The sequence below is a fragment of the Microcaecilia unicolor genome, chromosome 6, assembly GCF_901765095.1.
Source record: "Microcaecilia unicolor chromosome 6, aMicUni1.1, whole genome shotgun sequence".
Taxonomy (NCBI): domain Eukaryota; kingdom Metazoa; phylum Chordata; class Amphibia; order Gymnophiona; family Siphonopidae; genus Microcaecilia; species Microcaecilia unicolor.
The window spans coordinates 5,320,680-5,341,808 of record NC_044036.1 but is presented as its reverse complement, the minus strand read 5'-3'; the positions used below and the strand labels follow the sequence as shown (position 1 = coordinate 5,341,808).

The 21,129-nt window shown below is 46.7% G+C and overlaps 1 protein-coding gene across 1 annotated transcript in view; it reads left to right on the top strand.

Annotated features, from left to right (window-relative positions):
- Window positions 1–21,129, top strand: part of CFAP57 (cilia and flagella associated protein 57) — a 457,479-nt gene that overhangs the window by 236,439 nt on the left and 199,911 nt on the right. Inside the window, exon 12 of the mRNA XM_030205491.1 lies at window positions 18,686–18,847. Coding sequence (XP_030061351.1) covers window positions 18,686–18,847 — 162 coding nt within the window. The remainder of the gene's footprint in view (window positions 1–18,685; window positions 18,848–21,129) is intronic.

The following is a 21,129-nucleotide window of genomic DNA, read 5'->3' as shown; positions in this document are numbered from 1 at the left end:
GAAGAGCGATCGGAGAGCGAAATGGAGCTCACTAAGAGGGACGTTGCAAAATGGTTTCAGGAACTGAAAACGGAGGTTGTAACCTCAAAAAAAGAAATTCAAGCCGCAGTTGCTGAATTACGAGGAGAAATTCAAGAGATCGGGAACAGAGTGGCCCTAAATGAGGAAAACATTGAGGCAATGGGAGAGGAGCTACAAACTGTTCAAGCTACCCTCAAAGAGGAAAAAAGAATCAGAATGGAGTTAGAACTGAAGATGGAAGATCTTGAGAACAGATCACGGAGAGGTAATTTGAGATTCAAAGGGATCCCTGAGGAGGATCAATTTGGGGACTGTATAAAAGTAATTCAGGAATTGTGTGCATTCATCTCAAATTCGGGGGAGAACTCCCAATCAGAGCATAGACTGGATACTGTGCAGTTGGATAGGGCGCACAGAAGTCTTGGTCCTCGTAGAGGAGAAGCGCCCAGAGACATCATAGTCTGCTTTCACGAGTTTCAAGTAAAGGAACTGATTTGGAAAAAAGCAAGAAGCATGGGAGACATAGCATGGAAGAACTGCAGTGTTAAAGTCTTTCAGGATGTGGCGCAGGCGACTTTGATAAGAAGAAGAGACTTTAGGATGGTGACAACTTATTTACAGCAGAAGGGTTTAAGGTACAGATGGCTTTACCCTTTTGGACTGCAATTCACTATGGGCAATCAATCCAAAAAATGTCAGACCACAGAGGGAGCGTGGCAAGCATTGCTAGACTTGGGGTGTAAAGATCTTCCGGCAGAGGGACAGAAGCCGAAAGGAGAGACATCAGGCTCGGGGACCAGGTCGCAATCGAGATGGACGACAGTTGGAAGAGGCAGGAGATGAACAGCACTACCCAGCGCAGTCAGTCCAGCGCAAGGAGATCAAACTTGAAGGCAATGGACAAAATAGGGGGGAGGATTGAGCTGTTGAATTGGGTAAGGGACTGTTAAGGCTCAAATATAGGAAATGTTGTGGAAAGGGTGAACGCATGGAGGATGGATGTTTGGATGGGTGAGATTGAATGAGATAAGAGGGAACACAGTGGCACCCAGTAGTTGACACACTTCCTTCAAGACCTAACTGGCAGGACGGGAGGGAGGCCGGTTGAAGACAGGGAAGGGGGGGAGGGGGGAAGGGGTCAGGGTGGGTACATGGAATGTTAATGGCTTAAACAACCCAGGGAAAAGAAGTATTATTTTTAATGAACTCAGGCGTCTAAAGTGGGACATTATTATGCTCCAGGAAACACACATACAAAAGAAAGATCAAAGGTTGCTGCAACATAAAAATTTTAGTAATTATTATGCACTGGCAGATCCACGGGGAGGCAAAATGGGGGGTCTGGCTACATATATTAGGGAGGGAGTTCCATTTCAAATGGAAGATATGTACACAGAGACACAGGGGAGATGCATAGCGATAAAGGGGAAATTATACAATCAGAATGTAACAATTATAAATCTATATGCTCCCAACACAGGGCAGGGACAATTTTTTGAATCTCTTCGAGAAGAATTAGCCCAGTTCGCAGCAGGCAGGGTAATAATGGGAGGGGATTTCAATATGACTTGGGCAGGGCTAGATCATTCTAAGGGTGAAGGAGATAATCTCCAACCGCAAAGAAGTAAGCTAAAGGCTTTAATCAAGGAGTTAGATCTCCTGGATGCATGGAGGCTGCAACATCCTAGGCAACGAACATTTTCATTCTACTCACATGCACAACAGACCTACACAAGAATTGATATGCTATGGGTTAGCCGCTCCCTATGGGAAAGGGTAGGAGAAACAGAAGTGGAGAGCATTCATGCTTCTGACCATGCCCCGGTTTGGATCACGTTCTCAGATCTAGGGCAAGAAAGAAAATCTACCTATTGGAGGTTGAATGAATCATTAATAGGGGAAGATAAGATCTGTACAGAGATCCGGGGGGCCATAAAAGAATATATGGAATTCAATGATACGGGTGAGGTGTCGGATGGGAGCCTGTGGGATGCTCTTAAAGTGGTAATAAGGGGACGCCTCATTAAAAATGGAGCAATCCGGAAGCGGGAGCGAGAAACTAGGGAATTGGAGATTAGAGAACGATTAGCACAATTAGAGGCGGAACATCAGGAGGGAAGGAATTTAGAGGCTTTACAAAGTTTAATAGAATGTAGGGCTGAACTACAAAAACTGCAGGTAGGAAAAATGGAATTTAGAAGGCATCTCATGCAACAGAAATTCTTTGAATTTAGTAATAAATCAAGTACTATGCTAGCCCGCTTTCTTAAGCAACGTCAGGTTAAAAGTACAATATCAATGATTAAGGGACAGGGAGGGATTCCTTTGTACAGTGATAGGGCTATACGTGACCAATTTGTGCAATACTATACGACTTTGTATACGAAGGGGGCGGAGGTTCCCAGAGGGGAAATACAACAATATTTGCAGGAGTTGGGACTCCGGCAGTTATCAGGATCACAAAGGGAGATGCTGGAGCAACCCATAAATCATAAAGAAGTGTTTGAAGTAATTAAAAATTTAAAAGGAGGGAAGGCTCCGGGACTTGACGGGTACACGGCAAAATTTTATAAGGTTTTTTCTAAGGAACTGGTGCCTGTTTTGTGCAGAGTGGGCAATAGTGGTTTGACAGGCGGATCTTTTCCATCTAGTATGCACGAGGCGGGGATATCGGTTCTGTTAAAGCCGGGGCGTGATCCAGGAGTGTGTGGCTCATACAGACCGATATCCCTGATAAACGTGGATATTAAGATCTTAGCCAAGATAATGGCCAATAGGCTGGGGATAGTACTGCCGTATTTGATAAATGAAGATCAAGCTGGTTTCGTGCCCAAAAGACAGGTGGTGGATAATATAAGGAGATCATTACATATCCTATGGGGGACTCAACAAAGTAAAGAGCCGCTGGCTTTTTTGACAACGGATGCCGAGAAGGCATTCGACAGGGTTGAGTGGAACTATTTATGGGAGGTGATGAGTGAAATGGGATTTGGAGAGAGATTTGTGGGATGGTTGCAGAGCCTATATAAATCACCTGTAGCCAGAATAAAAGTGAATGGGGGTTACACAGGACAGTTCACGATTCAAAGGGGGACACGGCAAGGTTGCCCTCTCTCCCCATTATTGTTTGCAATCTCTATTGAACCTCTGGCACAGCGGGTGCGAAATTTAGCAGATATTAAAGGGGCGAGGATGGGGGATACAGAGCATAAAATAGCTTTATTTGCAGATGATGTCTTGTTTTATGTTGGGTATCCATTATTGACACTGCCTATTATTAAACGGGAATTGGATAGATATGGGGGGATGTCTGGCTTTAAAGTTAATTATGATAAATCTGAACTAATGGGGATAACTCTCTCAGACAGCGAGGTAAATAGTTTGCTGGAGTCCTACTCATTTAAAAAAGCAGCAGGGCATTTTCGGTATTTGGGAATTCAGATACCGAGGGATTTGTCTCAATTATACTTATTGAATTATATCCCACTGTTTAGAGAATTACGGAGAGATCTAAGTAAATGGAAACATGGCTGGCTGTCATGGTGGGGCAGGATAGCAGCAATAAAAATGAATCTGCTCCCTCGGTTATTATTCTTTTTTCAAACCTTGCCAATCTTAGTCCCGAAGGGAGAGATATTTAGATTACAATCTGAAATATTCCGGTTTATTTGGGGAGGGAAGGGGGCCAGACTTTCCAGGAAGATCATGTGGAGAGCAGTGGATCTAGGGGGTAGAGGTGTTCCCAATTTACTATGGTATTATGAGGCGGCCCAATTAAAATTTATGACGGAGTGGAGTAGGGGGGATGAGACAGCATTAATAAGGTTAGAACAGTATTTTGTAAAGGGATACTCGTTAAAGGGAGTATTATGGGCTTCCATACCCGTTAAAACTTATAAACTTATAACGAGGAATCCATTCATCATCCATTTGTTAAAGATTTGGGGGTCACAAAGGGATAAATTGAGAGGAACGAGAATATTATCCACCAAGGCATTAATCACTCAGGAGCCTAGCTTTCCGGCGGGAAGACAGGGTAGGGGATTTGCAGGGTGGGCACGCAGGGGATTGGTCCAATTCAGTGATTTATTAGATTCAGGGGAAATTAGACCCTTTGAGGAGTTACAGGAAACACACGGATTAACACAGACAGATATATTTGCCTACTTGCAAGTTAAACATTTTGTGGGTAAGCAGGGATGGGGTAGTCCTGCAATGGAGAAGGCGGAGACCTTTGAAGACACATGGAGTTTTGTGAGCAAAAGGGGGAAAGGTATAACTCTGTTTTATCGCCATTTAAGGGGGGAAGAGTTTATTAAATTCCCATATATGAGGGAGTGGGAGCGAGATTTAGGGAGTGAGCTGAGTGTGAATGAGTGGAAATCTATATGCGGGGAAGTGAATAAGGCGTCAATATGTGTATTGATAAAAGAAAATGCATATAAAGTATTAAGCAGATGGTACTACACGCCAGACCGTGTGAAAAAGATGTATCCTGACGCGAATGATCAGTGTTGGCGGTGTGGAAAAGCAGTGGGAACATATTGGCACATATGGTGGTCATGTACTGTCCTCCAAACTTTTTGGTCAGAAGTCGCAAGCTCTCTCACTAGAGTGCTGAAGGGTGATTTCCCCTGTGATCCTAAATGGTGCCTCCTGGGGGGAGGGAACAGAAAGGGGTTGAAATGGCACAGACGGGTAAAACGCATAAGTCTGGCGGCAGCGAAGTCCCTTATAGCCTTTCATTGGAAATCGAAACTGGGTCCGACCAGACAGCAATGGGCAGCAAAAATTAAAATAGTGGCCGAGATGGAGAAATTAACAGATCGCAGACTGGGGCGATTAAAATTAGATGCAGAGGAGTGGGTACATTTGGATAACATACTGGGTGAAATGTAAAGTTTAAGTTACTATGTTCAGGGGAAGGGAAGGGAGTTAGTTTGGGTGGGAAAAGGAGGGAGGGGGGAGGGGAATAAACAGATCAAGGAAGGGAGGAGGGGGGGATAAAAACGGAGAGTGGGTAGGTTGAAAAGAGAACTATGCACCCATATATGTAAATGTTGACTTTGGAGGAATAATGTTCAATAAGGAATGTAATACGTGTTCAGTATTTTGTGGTGTTATGCTTGTTAAGCTCTCAATAAAAACTTTAAAATTGAAAAAAAAAAAAAGAGCTCCCAGGTGCATAGCACCCTTCCCTTGCGTGTTGAGCCCCCCAAATCCCCCTCAAAACCCACTGCCCACAAGTCTACACCATTATTATAGCCCTAAGGGGTGAAGGGGGGCACCTACATGTGGGTACAGTGGGTTTGGGGGGGTTGGACGACTAATAAGCATTAAGCAGCACAATTGTAACAGGTAGGGGGGGATGGGCCTGGGTCCACCTGCCTGAAGTCCACTGCACCCCCTAACAACTGCTCCAGGGACCTGCATACTGCTGCCAGGGAGGTGGGTATGACATTTGATGGTGAAAATAAAAAGTTGTGAAACATCATTTTTTTGTGGTGGGAGGGGGTTAGTGACCACTGGGGGTCAGGGGAAGTCATCCCCGATTCCCTCCGATGGTCATCTGGTCATTTAGAGCACTTTTTTGGGACCTGTTCGTGTGAAAAAAGGGTCCAACAAAAGTGTCCTAAATGTTCACTACAAACGCCTTTATTTTTTCGATTATCGCCCTAACGCGTACATCTCTCCTCGGTCGATAACCACGCCCCAGTTTCACCTTCGCCACACCTCTGACACGCCCCCATCAACTTTGTCCGCATCCGCGACGGAGTGCAGTTGAAAACGTACAAAATCGGCTTTCGATTATACCGATTTATTCGTTTTTGTGAGATAAACGTCTATCTCCCGATTTGGGTCGAAATCTAGGCGTTTTTCTCTTTCGATTATAAGGTGGATAGTGTTTTAGCTGATAGTAATGGAAATAGTTGGCTGAACTTATTTTGAACTGGGCTTTCAATTCTGAGAACGTTCTGGTATGTCCTTCGTCTGTGAGCACATGATGCAGGTATTCTATCCCCTTTTCCTTCCATTTGTTGAATACTGCATAGCTTCTCCCAGGTTCAAAACCTGGGTTACCACAGATTGACAAATAGGGGGTAGCTTTCGGCGAGAAACCATGCATGCGACAGATCCATTTCCACACCGCTATCATCGTAGGCAAAATGTGTGACTTCTGCAGGACTTCTGGGGGGTGGTGCTTGCTACCATGCAGAAATCCTGTAAAGTTGTCCGAGCCAAACAGGCTTAGTTCCATCTGGGTAGCTGAATATTCACTTGTCTTTCTAAAATTAACCGCTTGCTTTGCCTCACTGCATGCACCGATGTCAGCTAGGATTTACAGCTTTATACTCTGCTTTGCTAGCATTAAATAGAAGGTAAAGAGCTGCTATGCCACAATAGCACCACTTTCTGTTATGTCCTTCTTTGTTTATTTTGTATAGCGCTGCGTAACCCCAGTAGCGCTCTAGAAATGTTAAGTAGTAGTAGTAGTAGTATTTAATGCAGATGCTTTAAATATCTTAAATATTGTACATAGAAGGCAACTAAGCTGCTTAGCCAAATAATACTATTTTCTATAATGATTTAATTGCTATTGCCTTGCCTTGATCTAAATACAAGGCAAGTGAACAGCTTTGTTCAATTGTAAAACAAAGAAAAATTGTAATTTGCACCGCTACAGCTTTAACCTAGATGTAATTATCCCACTCTGCTTGCTTAAGACCTCCAGACAAATGAGCCACCTTGCACAGTGAGATAATTGGATCAACATATAACGCTCACTGTTATGCTTTAATTGTAAATACAGGCTTTGCTTGCTCTGATTAACCAAGCATGATTAGCATGAAATGTTGCCAAGCTTAAATGCAACTACAGGCTTTGCTTCGCTTTGAATATAAACTTGCAGATTGCTTGCTACAGCGCCTTAAACACTGATATGAATACCAGTAAAACACTCCTAACCATTTTCAGCATCACCCTACTTTCTCACGCAAACATTACCTACGACCCAGACAACAATAACACCATAACCCACAAATTGCACAGCACTCACACACACACAATGCCCACCCTGAAGAGTATCAATAACAAGCCAACCACAATACACCAACTCCAAGCACAACCTATGAACAACTTAACAAACCAAAAACGCAATAACATACCAAAAGAAAAAACCCACGCTTACGAACACCACCAACAAACAGAGAAAACCAACAACAACAACAAATCCAACCACCGAAGGAACAGACAACTAATAAAAATAAACACATCGAACCCTTCCACAGAACCATACCGCTTAATCCAACTAGGATACATCAACGCAAGATCAGCAGTAAGCAACTCAGTAGATATACTAGACTGGATTACCACAGATAATTTAGACCTTCTTTTTATCACAGAAACCTGGTTCCACAGCCCTACAGACCCCGCCATATTAGAGATATGTCCACCAGAATACAAAATTACCCACTGGACAAGAAATGGAAAAAGAGGAGGCGGAATAGCCATAATTTACAAACCCGAATTCACCATCACAACCTTGGGCGAATCCACTTCTCCACAACTTGAAATTGCCTCAACAAGAATCACTCACCCAAACCTACTAGGATACCTCAATGCCATCCTATTTTACAGACCACCAGGAAGATGGCAAGACTCCCAAATGCAACTCATGGACTTCATCTCGCACACATGTATTTCCGCCTCAAACATCCTCATCATAGGAGACATCAACCTACACCTTGAAGATGACACCTCCACAGGCACACGAGAATGCAAAGAATTCTTAAAACTTTGGGATCTGCAAGCACCTAACACGCAACCAACACACACAAAAGGACATACACTAGACATCATTACACACAAATTTGACCCAGACTCAAACATACTACTTACTGACACAAGATGGACACCTACACTATGGTCAAACCACCATAAAGCATATGTCTCCCTCAACTGGCGAGAAACACATATAAACACAATCAACAAACATGAACGAACAACATACACCACGAGAGGAAAAATAGACCCCACAACATTCTGACAACAGGTCTACCAGAATGAATGGTTAACAAATGCTGACACCACTCAATTCCTCCAAGAATGGGATGATATATGCACAACAACATTAGACAAAATCGCCCCAATCCAAACCAGAACATCGCATAGGAAAAAATCAAACCCATGGTTCACCGAATAGCTGAAAAAACGTAAAACACAAGTCAGGAAACTAGAACGCGCATGGAACAAAAAGAAAGATGAACAAACACTAAATGCCTGGAAACTACTCCGGAGGAAATACAAATATACCATAAAACAGACTAAAAGACTACATTACAAGACAATGATAGGACCCAACTACAAAGACACACACAAACTCTTCTACCTTGTGAATAAATTGCTAGACACCGCACCAGCTACAAACAACAGCAAAGACATACCAGACGTCGACAACCTTGCGAAATACTTTAAGGAGAAAATTATACAACTATGACTTAAAATACCCGCCAGCACTACTGAATACACCACACTCCTAGACTGTCGAGACCCAGAAGACGGAATTTACCCAGCAGACAGAACCTGGACCAAATTCGAATCACTATCAGAAGACCTCATCTCTGAAACACTTAAACGATTTGCTAAATCCTACTGCAAACTAGACAAATGCCCAAACAACCTCATGAAATCAGCCCCTCGACAATTTGTAACAGACCTAACGAACCACGTAAACTTCATGCTACAAAACGGACTCTTCCCAAAGGAAAAAGGAAAAATCTTACTCACCCCAATACCCAAAGATACAAAGAAAAGCGCAAGTGAAATAACCAACTACAGACCAGTAGCATCCATACCACTGATAACCAAAATAACCGAAGGGATCGTAATAAAACAACTTACAAATTATTTAAACAGTTTCGTTTTTGCTGCCAGGCCTTTTCGCACTAAAATAGCTACTCCCCCATGTCTCCCTTCTGATGAAGCTGCATGCACCTCCCCCACCCAATCTCTGGCTAGTTTTTGGTGCTTTTCTGCTGTGAGTCGTGTCTCTTGCAGACAGGCTACATCCGCCTTGTGTCTTTTAAGTGCTGTTAAGATTTTGTTTCTTTTAATTGGTGATGAGAAACCCCCCACGTTCCATGTAATGAATCTCGTTGTGTTAAGTTGGGTCATAATGTCGTGAATTTATTTGGAGTGGAGGAGTGGCCTAGTGGCTAGGGTGGTGGACTTTGGTCCTGGGGAACTGAGGAACTGAGTTCAATTCCCAGCACAGGCAGCTCCTTGTGACTTTGGGCAAGTCACTTAACCCTCCATTGCCTGCCGCATTGAGCCTGCCATGAGTGGGAAAGCGTGGGGTACAAATGTAACAAAAATAAAATAAAAATATTCTCCTTCTACAGTTAAACTTAACAATATGAGGTCTGGGCGCCCAGCTCCACCCATTCCCCCTACTCTCCCTTCTACCTCTACTCCTTCTCCTCTGCTCACTAGTTCCATTAGCACCAGCCCCCAAAACATTCATAAGTGTGAATTCCTCCCCATCCTAACCCAATCCACCCGCTACACCTGCCCCTCCCCCCTCTTCTTCCTCTCTCCCCAATTGAACCCTTGTCTTTATCCATCTCCTAACAAGATAGATATTGAGATCACATACATTTTGCCAGGGACCTCCGCGCCCTATCAATAACAAATGTATTCAAACCTACTTTATAACCTAATTTGCTTTCAAACCAGCAATAACAAACAACAATTTTATTGTTTCACTGACATCCTCATACCTTCCACCTCACCACACATGTCCCAGTTCAGTCTGATGGCTTCTCATCCTGAAAACTGGTTAAAGGATAGGAAACAGAGAGTGGGGTTAAATGGGCAGTATTCACAATGGAGAAGGGTAGTTAGTGGGGTTCCTCAGGGGTCTGTGCTAGGACCGCTGCTTTTTAATATATTTATAAATGATTTAGAGATGGGAGTAACTAGCGAGATAATTAAATTTGCTGATGACACAAAGTTATTCAAAGTCGTTAACTCGCGACAGGATTGTGAAAAATTACAAGAGGACCTTACGAGACTGGGAGACTGGGCGGCTAAATGGCAGATGACGTTTAATGTGAGCAAGTGCAATGTGATGCATGTGGGAAAAAAGAATCCGAATTATAGCTACGTCATGCAAGGTTCCACGTTAGGAGTTACGGACCAAGAAAGGGATCTGGGTGTCGTCGTCGATAACACACTGAAACCTTCTGCTCAGTGTGCTGCTGCGGCTAGGAAAGCGAATAGAATATTGGGTATTATTAGGAAAGGTATGGAAAACAGGTGTGAGGATGTTATAATGCCTTTGTATCGCTCCATGGTGCGACCGCACCTTGAGTATTGTGTTCAATTCTGGTCGCTGCATCTCAAGAAAGATATAGTAGAATTGGAAAAGGTGCAGCGAAGGGCGACTAAAATGATAGCGGGGATGGGACGACTTCCCTATGAAGAAAGACTAAGGAGGCTAGGGCTATTCAGCTTGGAGAAGAGACGGCTGAGGGGAGACATGATAGAGGTATATAAAATAATGAGTGGAGTGGAACAGGTGGATGTGAAGCGTCTGTTCACGCTTTCCAAAAATACTAGGACTAGGGGGCATGCGATTAAACTACAGTGTAGTAAATTTAAAACAAATCGGAGAAAATTTTTCTTCTTCACCCAACATGTAATTAAACTCTGAAATTCATTGCCGGAAAATGTGGTGAAGGCGGTTAGCTTAGCAGAGTTTAAAAAGGGGTTGGACGGTTTCCTAAAGGACAAGTCCATAAACCGCTACTAAACGGACTTGGAAAAATCCAAAATTCCAGGAATAACATGTATAGAATGTTTGTACGTTTGGGAAGCTTGCCAGGTGCCCTTGGCCTGGATTGGCCGCTGTTGTGGACAGGATGCTGGGCTTGATGGACCCTTGGTCTTTTCCCAGTATGGCATTACTTATGTAATATTTTAGCCACGCCAGCCTTCGCTTTCTCTGCGCATTCAAAAGTTTGCCAATGTCCGTTCTGCATTACTTTCAATGTGGCCGGATATAATAACATACATCTGATATTTTTATCATACAGCTGCCAGCACAATGGTTTGAACTGTCGCCTTCTTTCTTGCAAAGCATGCGAGTAATCCTGAAAAATGTGCACCTTGTGGCCTTCATAATGCACAGTGTCCCGCTTCGCTCTGTAGCCACGTAAAATTTCAGCCTTACGAATATAATTGTGTAGCTTAATAAGCACTACTCTCGGAGCGGTGTGACCATCTTGCTTCTTGCCCACGCGGTGCGCCCGTTCAAGGCACAACGGTCCCGTGCTATCCGATAGGGTGAACTCTTTTTTCAGCCAAGTTTCCATTATAGTTGAAAGGACCGCATCCCTGATCGTTTCTGGTATTCCAATGATCCTTAAATTAGATCTCCGGGAGCGGTTTTCGAGGTCGTCCACCTTTTCCAACAGCATCTTCACCGTGTTGGCCATCTTGCCCCGCTCTTCTGCAGCCGATGGGCCTGCGCCTTCCAGAGACGAAACCCTCTGCTCCAGATCTCCTGTCCGCTTCCCCAGATCAGCCAACAGGGTCTCAAATGCAGACAGCTGCTCTGACAATTTTCCAAATTTAGGCTCTAAAGCCGTTGTTACTGCCAGGGTTAACTGCTGCAGCTGCTGTGTCGCTGGCCTGCTTTTCTGGTTGCTACTTCGTCTTCATAGTGCCGGTCTGTTTCAGTTTCTCTTTCTCCTGCTTAATTCCCTTCCCCACCATACTGCTTGGCGATGATTCCAAATATCTGTCCATTGAGCAGGGATTTACAGGAACAAAGAACTCAGTGGGAGCTAAAGTAGGCTAATTATAGCTGTTAAGGTGCCCGAAGGTCCCAGAGAGCAAAGAAGCCCGTCTTGCTCTCTCAAGACATCACGTGATCTCTTCGCCAGATCGCTCTTTAAAAATGGCAACCGAGACTTCCAAAGGTGGCCTTGCGAGACTTCTGCTGAAGTCTTGCAGGCCGCCCTTGTAAGTCTTGGCTGCCATTTTGAATAGCGATCCGGCAGCGGGGGAGAGTCAGCGCCAGCAGCGGGCAGGCAAGATTGCCTGCCCCAAAGAATTTGCTGGACGAGGTGAGGGACTGGATCTGGAGGGAGGGAGGAGAGCTGAAGAATTTGTTGAACAACTCGGTGGCTGGAGGAGGTGGCAGGGGAGAGAAGGGAGTCTCAGTCACTGGACATGGGTGGCTGGAGGGGGGGCAGGGGAGAGAAGGGAGTCGCTGGGCATGGGTGGCTGGAGGAGGGGGGCAGGGGAGAGAGGACAGTCGTTGGGTATGGGTGGCTGGAGCGGGGCAGGGGAGCAAAGAGAATCGCTGGGTATGGGTGGCTGGAGGGGGGCAGGGAAGAGAAGGGAGTCGCTGGACATGGGTAGCTGGAGGGGGGCAGGGGAGAGAAGGGAGTCGCTGGACATGGGTGGCTGGAGGGGGGGCAGGGGAGAGAGGACAGTCGTTGGGTATGGGTGGCTGGAGGGGGGCAGGGAAGAGAAGGGAGTCGCTGGACATGGGTAGCTGGAGGGGGGCAGGGGAGAGAAGGGAGTCTCAGTCACTGGACATGGGTGGCTGGAGGGGGGGCAGGGGAGAGAAGGGAGTCGCTGGGCATGGGTGGCTGGAGGAGGGGGGCAGGGGAGAGAGGACAGTCGTTGGGTATGGGTGGCTGGAGCGGGGCAGGGAGCAAAGAGAATCGCTGGGTATGGGTGGCTGGAGGGGGGCAGGGAAGAGAAGGGAGTCGCTGGACATGGGTAGCTGGAGGGGGGCAGGGGAGAGAAGGGAGTCGCTGGACATGGGTGGCTGGAGGGGGGGCAGGGGAGAGAGGACAGTCGGGTATGGGTGGCTGGAGGGGGCAGGGGAGCAAAGAGAATCGCTGGGCATGGGTGGCTGGAGGGGGGCAGGGGAGAGAGGGCAATCGAGTATGGGTGGCTGGAGGGGGGCAGGGGAGAGAAGGGAGTCGCTGAACATGAGTGGCTGGAGGAGGTGGGGCAGGGAAAGAAGGGAGTCGCTGGGCATGGGTGGCTGGAGGGGAGGGGAGGGTTGCTGGACATGGGTAGATGGAGGGGAGGGTTGCTGGACATGGGTGGATGGAGGAGAGGGAAGGGAGCGAAGAAATGCAGGACATGGATGGAGGGGAGGGAAGAGTGAGGAAGGAGATGAGATGAGGGAAAAGGAAGAGAGGAGAAAAACTGCACATGGATGAAGAAAATAGGCAGAAGCTGGATCCACTGGACAGTCAAGTCTGCGGAGGACCCAGCTTTTACTTATGGATGTAGGGCAAGAAATGAAGAAGAAAGGCGGAAAGTAAAGAAATAAGGCCCAGATGCATCAACCAAACGTAAACAAAACTAAAATGTAAAAGTGCTTACCGAATTTGAAACAACGAAGAATGCACCAAAAAAACGAGTCGCACATGTTCGGTGCGGTATTATAAAGTACAATGCATTACAGATTCATAATCCCCGTCGGTAATCGGCCCCTAAAACATGCGCAGAGCAGCCAAGCATTATGCTGGCTGCTCTGCGCATGCCACAAACGTCAAAACAACAAAAAACCCAAAACACAAACACGTGGCTCCCCGCTTCCCCCTGCATAAAGCAAAAAAGGATCGGGAGGGGGCAAAGGCGCTTGTCATGAGCGTCCTGTAAAGACGGCCTTGCCCCCCCCCCCCCGCCCCGCCCAAGGTCGCCGCTGCTCCCTGCATTAAATAAAAAATTAAAACAAAAATCAAAACTGTAGCAGTCCCGGCCCCCCTCCTTTCCTCTCTCTCTGTTTCTCCCACAGCTCCGCCTCCTGCCTTCCTCCGCCCCCGTGCCCCGCTCCCTGAGGTCATCGCCGCCGCTCCCCCCTCCACCGGGCCCCCTCTCCACCTTACCGGGCCTGCGCAGCGCCTCTCACCTCTGTGTGAAGGCACTGCATGGGCAAGAAGAACAGCTGATCGACGCAAGTCTTCAGGACGTCTCTCCTTCCCTGACCTGGGCACGCCCCCGTCTGACGTAAGCAACCTACATATTAAACCTACGTAGGTTGCTTACGTCAGATGGGGGCGTGTGAGGGGAGGGGATTGGGACTTGCGAGCGTTTAGCTCTGTGATCCTAGCAGGAGAGTGCAGTTGAAGATGTCCTCCTCAAGACTCCAAAAAGGACGTCCTTCATAAACCCCCCTTTCTAACAAAAGACCTCTTTCACTGTGATCCCCTTTAGCTCAGCAGAGAGACCTGAAATGGAAAAGAGTATTCAAGAATAGATTTAAAACATATACTTTTAGAAGCAGGGTAACCTATTTGAAAGGTGCGAGAGAAGCAAGAGCTACGACCAGAGAAGGGAATCTCAAGCAAGATCACAAGGTCCTCTGAATTATGGCCATGAAGGCGGAGGTGGGGGGGGGGGGGGGTCCGGTGGAGGGGGGAGTGATGGCGACGACCTCAGGGGGCGGGGCTGTGGGAGGACAAATAAAGAGAGAGGGAGGGGGGGCCGTGGCTGCTACAGTTTTGAGTTTTTTGATTTTTTTAAATTTTAATACAGGGGGAAGCGGGGAGCAGCGTCGACCTCGGGCAGGGGGGGGGGGCAAGGGCGTCCATACAGGACGCTCCTGACGAGCGCCTTTGCCCCCTCCCGATCCTTTTTTGCTTTTTGGGGTTTTTTTTCAATTTTATGCAGGGGGAAGCAAGGAGCCACGTGTTTGTGTGGGTTTTTTTTATTTTCAAACATGTCAGCTTGGATTTTTATGCTGCAGGGAGAAGCGGGGAGCAGCGTCTGTATGACAGCTCAGGCCTTAACGACAGGTCTGACTTCACGTTAAATATATTACGGTAAATGATTCGTTGCAATCATCGGTATGGTTAGTGCATTGCGAATTGTTCACATTTCAATTGGAAGTGACTCGTTTGCATTCCGTTTTCGTTAGCTGCTAGCGTCGTTGGAAAATGGCCTTTAATGCATGCTACCGTTGAAAATTTCTTCGTTAAAGGGTCGTTAAAGTTTTGTGCATCTGGGCCTAAATGGAAAGGAAGTCCTGGAAACGGAGTTAAGAGGACAGATAGCAGCAGAATCGGATACTGGGCCAGCATGATCAGAAAAACAGTCACTAGACAACAAAGGTAGAAAAAAATCATTTTATTTTCATTATAGTGTTTGGAATATGTCCACTTTGAGAATCAGGTGCTCAACATTAAAAATTTATATTTATTTACTTATTTATGGCATTTTATCCCACATTAAACATGAATTAGATTGGAACCTGGGATCATTTAATTTTTTTTTCCCTGGAGTAATGCATTGCCCCCCCCCCCCCCCGGCTCTCTCCCCAGCTATAGCCAGCTCTGCAATTTGGGGGGGGGGGGGGGCGCAGAGGTGGACCGGGGAGAGAGCCTGTTGTTAAACATTTACCAGCACACCACTGCAGTACTCCATCATATACTAGTAGATTAAAGAAGTAAAACTCCAGAATGGGCATTTGGAAAGAGTAAACAAGCGATTCACGTCTCCACTCATTATTTTATAGACTAATAAACCTCTATTATATCTCCCCTCAGCTGTCTTTTCGCCATGCTGAAGAGCCGCTTTAGCCTTACATCATAGGGAAGTTGTCCCATCCCATTTATCATTTTCGTCACCCTTCTCTGTATCTTTTCTAATTCCACTATATCTTTTTTCAGCTGTAGTTTTTTTTGTTTTAGCTTCAGTTCCAGCTCCACTCCTGGACTGGCTTTCCTAGCTGCTCCAGCACCAACAGCAATCCCTCTGCCTGTCGGCATACCTCAGGGTTCTGTTCTTGGTCCCCTCCTCTTTTCTATCTACACTTCTTCCCTTGGTTCATTAATCTCATCCCATGGCTTTTCCTACCATCTCTATGCTGATGACTCCCAAATCTACCTTTCTACCCCTGATATCTCACCTTGCATCCAAACCAAAGTTTCAGCGTGCTTGTCTGACATTGCTGCCTGGATGTCTCAACGCCACCTGAAATTAAATATGACCAAAACCGAGCTTCTCATTTTCCCCCCCAAAACCCACCTCCCCGCTCCCCTCGTTTTCTATTTCTGTTGATGGCTCTCTCATTCTCCCTGTCTCCTCAGCTCGAAACCTTGGGGTCATCTTTGACTCTTCTCTCTCCTTCTCTGCTCATATCCAGCAGATTGCCAAGACCTGTCGATTCTTTCTTTACAACATCCGTAAAATCCGCCCCTTTCTTTCCGAGCACTCTACCAAAACCTTCATCCACACCCTTGTCACCTCTCATTTAGACTACTGCAATCTGCTTCTTGCTGGCCTCCCACTTAGTCACCTCTCCCCTCTCCAGTCGGTTCAAAACTCTGCTGCCCGTCCGCTGTAATCACTGTGCATAATTAGGGAAACCTTCCAGCCCAAGCACTTTCTCTCACAGGTACTGCTAACACACTGTGCTTCCTTGTCACCAGGTGTATTCAGCAGCTCAATCAAGTTTCCAGCTTTCAGCACTCTGCTGTTTGTAGCTCAATCTGAAGCCACAGCACACTTTCTCTCACTGTGCTTTCAACAGGGAACAGCTTCCAAGGTACACTTGTAAATCCTTTTCCTTGCACATTTTTTAACACTTTTTTTTCTCTCTCTTTCACCTTGCCAACTCTCCTGGCTAGGTGTGGCCTGTTCACAGCCCCAAACACACCACACTCTGCCTGCAATTCTCTGGCTCCTCCTGGCCAGTCTTCCTGTGCACTCCAAGCCAGAGTTTCTTTGCTACACTAAATCACTGCACACTGTTTAAACCCCAGAAAACATAAAGCTGCTTGTCCAGCTCTTAATAACTCTTGTTTTTCACTCTCTCTCTAAGGCAGAGCTATTCTCCTTAGCCTTTACACAGATATCACCCCCCCCCCCCACCCCAGTTATACTGATTCTACAATCTCTGAAGGTGCGTGGGTTGTCTCTTCTTCCAGAGAGACAAAAAAATTCCTAAGCTGTCACCATAATGTGATAGTGTGAACCATGGCAAAGTATGGAGTCCTCATAAAATACAGCCAAACAAAGGGGATATAAGTGAAACAAGTGTTTATTTATTTGAATCCTGAAGGCCTAGTAACAACACAGGGCCAGGAACACAGGGAAAACACCTTGCATTTCTATAAGCAGTCTCTCAATTCTTCTCCCAACTACTAGGGTCTGGCTTCAGCCAGACCTCAGAGCAAGGCTTGTAAGTTCAAAACAAAAAAGTGGCATACCTCAGCCAGGTCACAATTCTTAATTATACCTTGGGGCTTCAACTCCTTCTTCTCTGTTGGCCTCTGTTTTGGGGCCTCCTGCTCGCTGTCTCTCCTTGGAGCCTCTGTATTTGGACCTTCTTCTCGCTCCTGAAGCTGAAGCCTCTGTATCAGGGCCTCCCCCTCTCTGAAGTTCCTGAAGGCTTTTAGTTCCCTCTTGGCCTGAGCCCTGCTCCTCTGGCTCAGGGTTCGGGCATAGCCTCTGCAACCTAGCGCCACCTGCTGCCATGTGGCTGAACCGAGTCAGTCGCCGCCTTGGCAGATTAGCGCCATCTGCTGAAAGGAGGCTGAATTTCATCAGCGAGGGAGTGTTTCCTGCCCCTACACTATTCACTCCCTCACAAGGAGCTTAAAAGTGATACTTATACATTTACACCTGCTATCATTTGCCTAATTTATGAGACTATTACTGAAAATCTGTGCTAAGCCCCTAAAGTTTCTTTCCTCACCTTAAATCTATCACTGTTGCCACCTGCTTGTTGTGCTGCTAAATTAGAGTTTAGTGAAATTTTGAGTATAATGTTATACTCTAAGCTCTATTAACTTTTCAAAGAGGGCAATTTATGAATGTAACTCTTCAAGTTAGGAGTATAAATCCTTTGAGTATTAAAAGTTGTGCATACTGTTCCTCATTGTTGCCTTTTTTTCTTGAAGGCAGCCTGTAGCTGGGGAATCCCACATGCAAGTATAGGATATCCTGCTTGTCCTTGGAGAAAACAGTTGGTACCTGTACAGGTATTCTTCAAGAACAGCAGGATACATTATTTTATATCCCCCCTCCCCTTGGACTTGAATTCTGTTAGTTAGAGACTAGACTGGCAGGCAGGCAGAAGGTGGGCATGCATGCAAGTCTTGCTAAAACTAGATACCAGGCTCCTTTAGATCAGAATATATATCCTGCTGTCCTAGGAGAACATCTGCTACAGGTAAGTAACTTTACTTTACTGACAGACAAAGATGGCAATTTCTAAAAGCCATTTCTATAGGTAAACACAGCTTTATTTCTGCCATAATGGCTTAGAAATTGACTCATAACGAATGATAGTGAAAAGCCATTACATGGGTAAAGTAGTGTTTAGCGAGATTGATTATTTCCCACCCTCAGTCCTACCTGCTCAGTTATCACCAACACTGTTAATTTGATTATTGCCCCCTTTATCTATCTCAGCATTTATTTATTTATTACATTTGTAACCCGCGCTTTCCCACATACAGCAGGCTCAGTGCGGCTTATTCTTGTAATACAACTCTGGATGTTCTTAGGAAAATATTTTTGTCTTGCTTTCTGACTGCCTTTAACTTATGTCCCTTTACTTATCTATTTGAATGCTTCATTTCCCGTTGCTTATTGCTTATAATCTTAGTATTTATTCTGTCTTTAGATGGCTGTGAGCTTTGATGACCAATATCTACTGACCATCTCAGAGGATGGCTGTATGTTGGTCTGGAAGATCTTGGACAAGGAAGGCCGAGGATTGAAAAGGGAGAAAGATGTGGGATATGCAGAAGAGGTTCTGATCACCAAATCAGATTTGGAGGAGAAGGTAACTATCAATAATTTAGCACAAACATAGAAAAAACTAGAGCTTTAAGGAGCGCGAGCCGTGCTTCAGCGCGCGTGCCTTCCTGCCCGCTGCGCAAATGCGCCTGCCTTAGTTTCGCTTTTTTCGCGTGAGGAGCAGCTGCTTTTTGTGGTGGCTCCCCACACGCCCTGATAGAGCATTTCTTTGTTTATGAGTGCCTTTGGGCGGCTTTCTACCCGCTCCCTTTTGCCTTTTCAAAAAAAAAAAAAAAAAGTCCTTTATTTTGTAGTTTTTGCCCTGCGTATAAATTTCCTTTATTTTTTTGACGTGGGCCATTTTTAGGTCTGCCCAGTCAGGTTTCTTTCTTTAGTGCCATTCCCCCTTTCTCAGGCACCATCGCTTCTTTTGATTTGGCCTGTGCGGTTTTGTCCACAAAGACTCCCAGTGGCTTCAAGCATTGTCCTCGGTGCAACCGGATCTTTTTTTTTTTTTGTTACATTTGTACCCTGCGCTTTCCCACTCATGTCAGGCTCAATGCGGCAGGCAATGGAGGGTTAAGTGATTTGCCCAGAGTCACAAGGAGCTGCCTGTGCCGGGAATCGAACTCAGTTCCTCAGGACCAAAGTCCACCACCCTAACCACTAGGCCACTCCTCATCTCAGGGAAGAACACCCATTCAGTTTTCAGTGCCTTGGGCCTGACCATAGCCCTGCCAACTGTGTCCTCTGCTTTTGTATGAAAAAGATTTTTAGAGCCAGGTCCGCTTCCTCAACATCAGTATCGGCATTGAGGTTGGAGGCGTCGGCATTGAAGTTGAGTGTCAAACTGACTTCGGGAGTCCAGGTAGGGATGACTGCTTTGAGACCCCGTGACACTGGAAGCAGTCAGGCATTGAGTGGGTCGCCACCTCTCTCAAGGCCTTCTGCTGTGCAGGCCCCCCAGGACCGTCCATTGTTAGACCTGACCCCGAGGCGACGGGAGGATTCAACGTCCTTATCGGCACCGAGGAGCAATGGTGACGTGCATCGGGCAAAGGCATGGTGCCATGAGCTCCGGGGTGCCAAGGGATTCGGCACCCGAGAAGTGTCAACGCCGGGAGGACTGCTCCCCCTCTATCCAGGAGGTGCTGACGCGTGTGTCTCCAAACAGCCGAGATCCTGCTCCTGCACTGGCCCCATCAATTCTGCAGCCTGTGCCTCAGCTGACACCACAGTCTTTCCCGATGAGCACATCTGGGCCTTGCTCCCTGAGCTTCTGGATGTGCGTCGGTATCGGGGGTGCTTGCGCCTACTATACCTCCCACTGTGACCCTGCCTGGCCCGTGGTGCAGCCCCCGACGCCGGCACTGTTTGCAGCACCAGTGTCGACAGCCATCCAGGCCGGCACCCCCTCTACATCTGTGGAGGAAGCTTTGCTGGAGTCGAGATGGGAGCCAGTTTCTCGACACCGCTTTTGAATACATGGGTCCTTGACACTGAGGCGGGCCCAGACTCAGACATCCCTTAGTGTTATCCGACACTGAAGAGGAGCGCTCATGGGAATCAGAAGAGGATCCCAGGTACTTTTCCTCTGACGAGTCCTGTGGGATTCCTTCTGAGCCCACCCCTCCACCTGAGAGGAGACTGTCTCAGCCTGAAAGCCTCTTTCACCTCTTTTGTATGGGAAATTGCTGATGCCATTCCATTCCCCGTAGAAGTGGAGGATGAGCCCAGGGCCAAGATGCTCGAAGTCCTGGACTACATCTCGACTTCTAAGGAGGCAGTGATGGCTCCTCTCCACGAGGTACTCAAGGCAGTCCTTGTACAGAACTGGGCATCCCCTCTATCTGTCCCTGTGGTCCCCAAGAAAATTGACACCCAGTATAGGATCCATGGTGAACCTGGGTTTGTGAGGTTCCAGTTACCTCATGACTATGGTGGTGGACTCCGCTCTTGAGAGAGCCAGGAGTACTAGGGACTATGCCTTGGCTCCCCCAGGCAGAGAAGCTAGAACCCTGGACTCTTTTGGGAGAAAGATGTATTAGGCCTCTATGCTCATTGCCTATATCCAGTCGTACCAGCTCTTCACAAGCATGTACTTGCGGAACTCGGTGAGGCAGCTGTCAGACTTGTTTGATGTGCTCCCTCCGGAGCAGGCCAAGCTGTTTCGCCAGCTGGTCAAGCAGCAGAAGGTGTGCCACAAGTTCTAGGCCAGGGACAGTTACGACACTTTTGACGTGGCATCCAGGATCTCTGCCCAAGGTGTAGTGATGTGCAGACTCTCATGGCTGCGTGTTGCTGACCTGGAACATTCTATACAGCAGA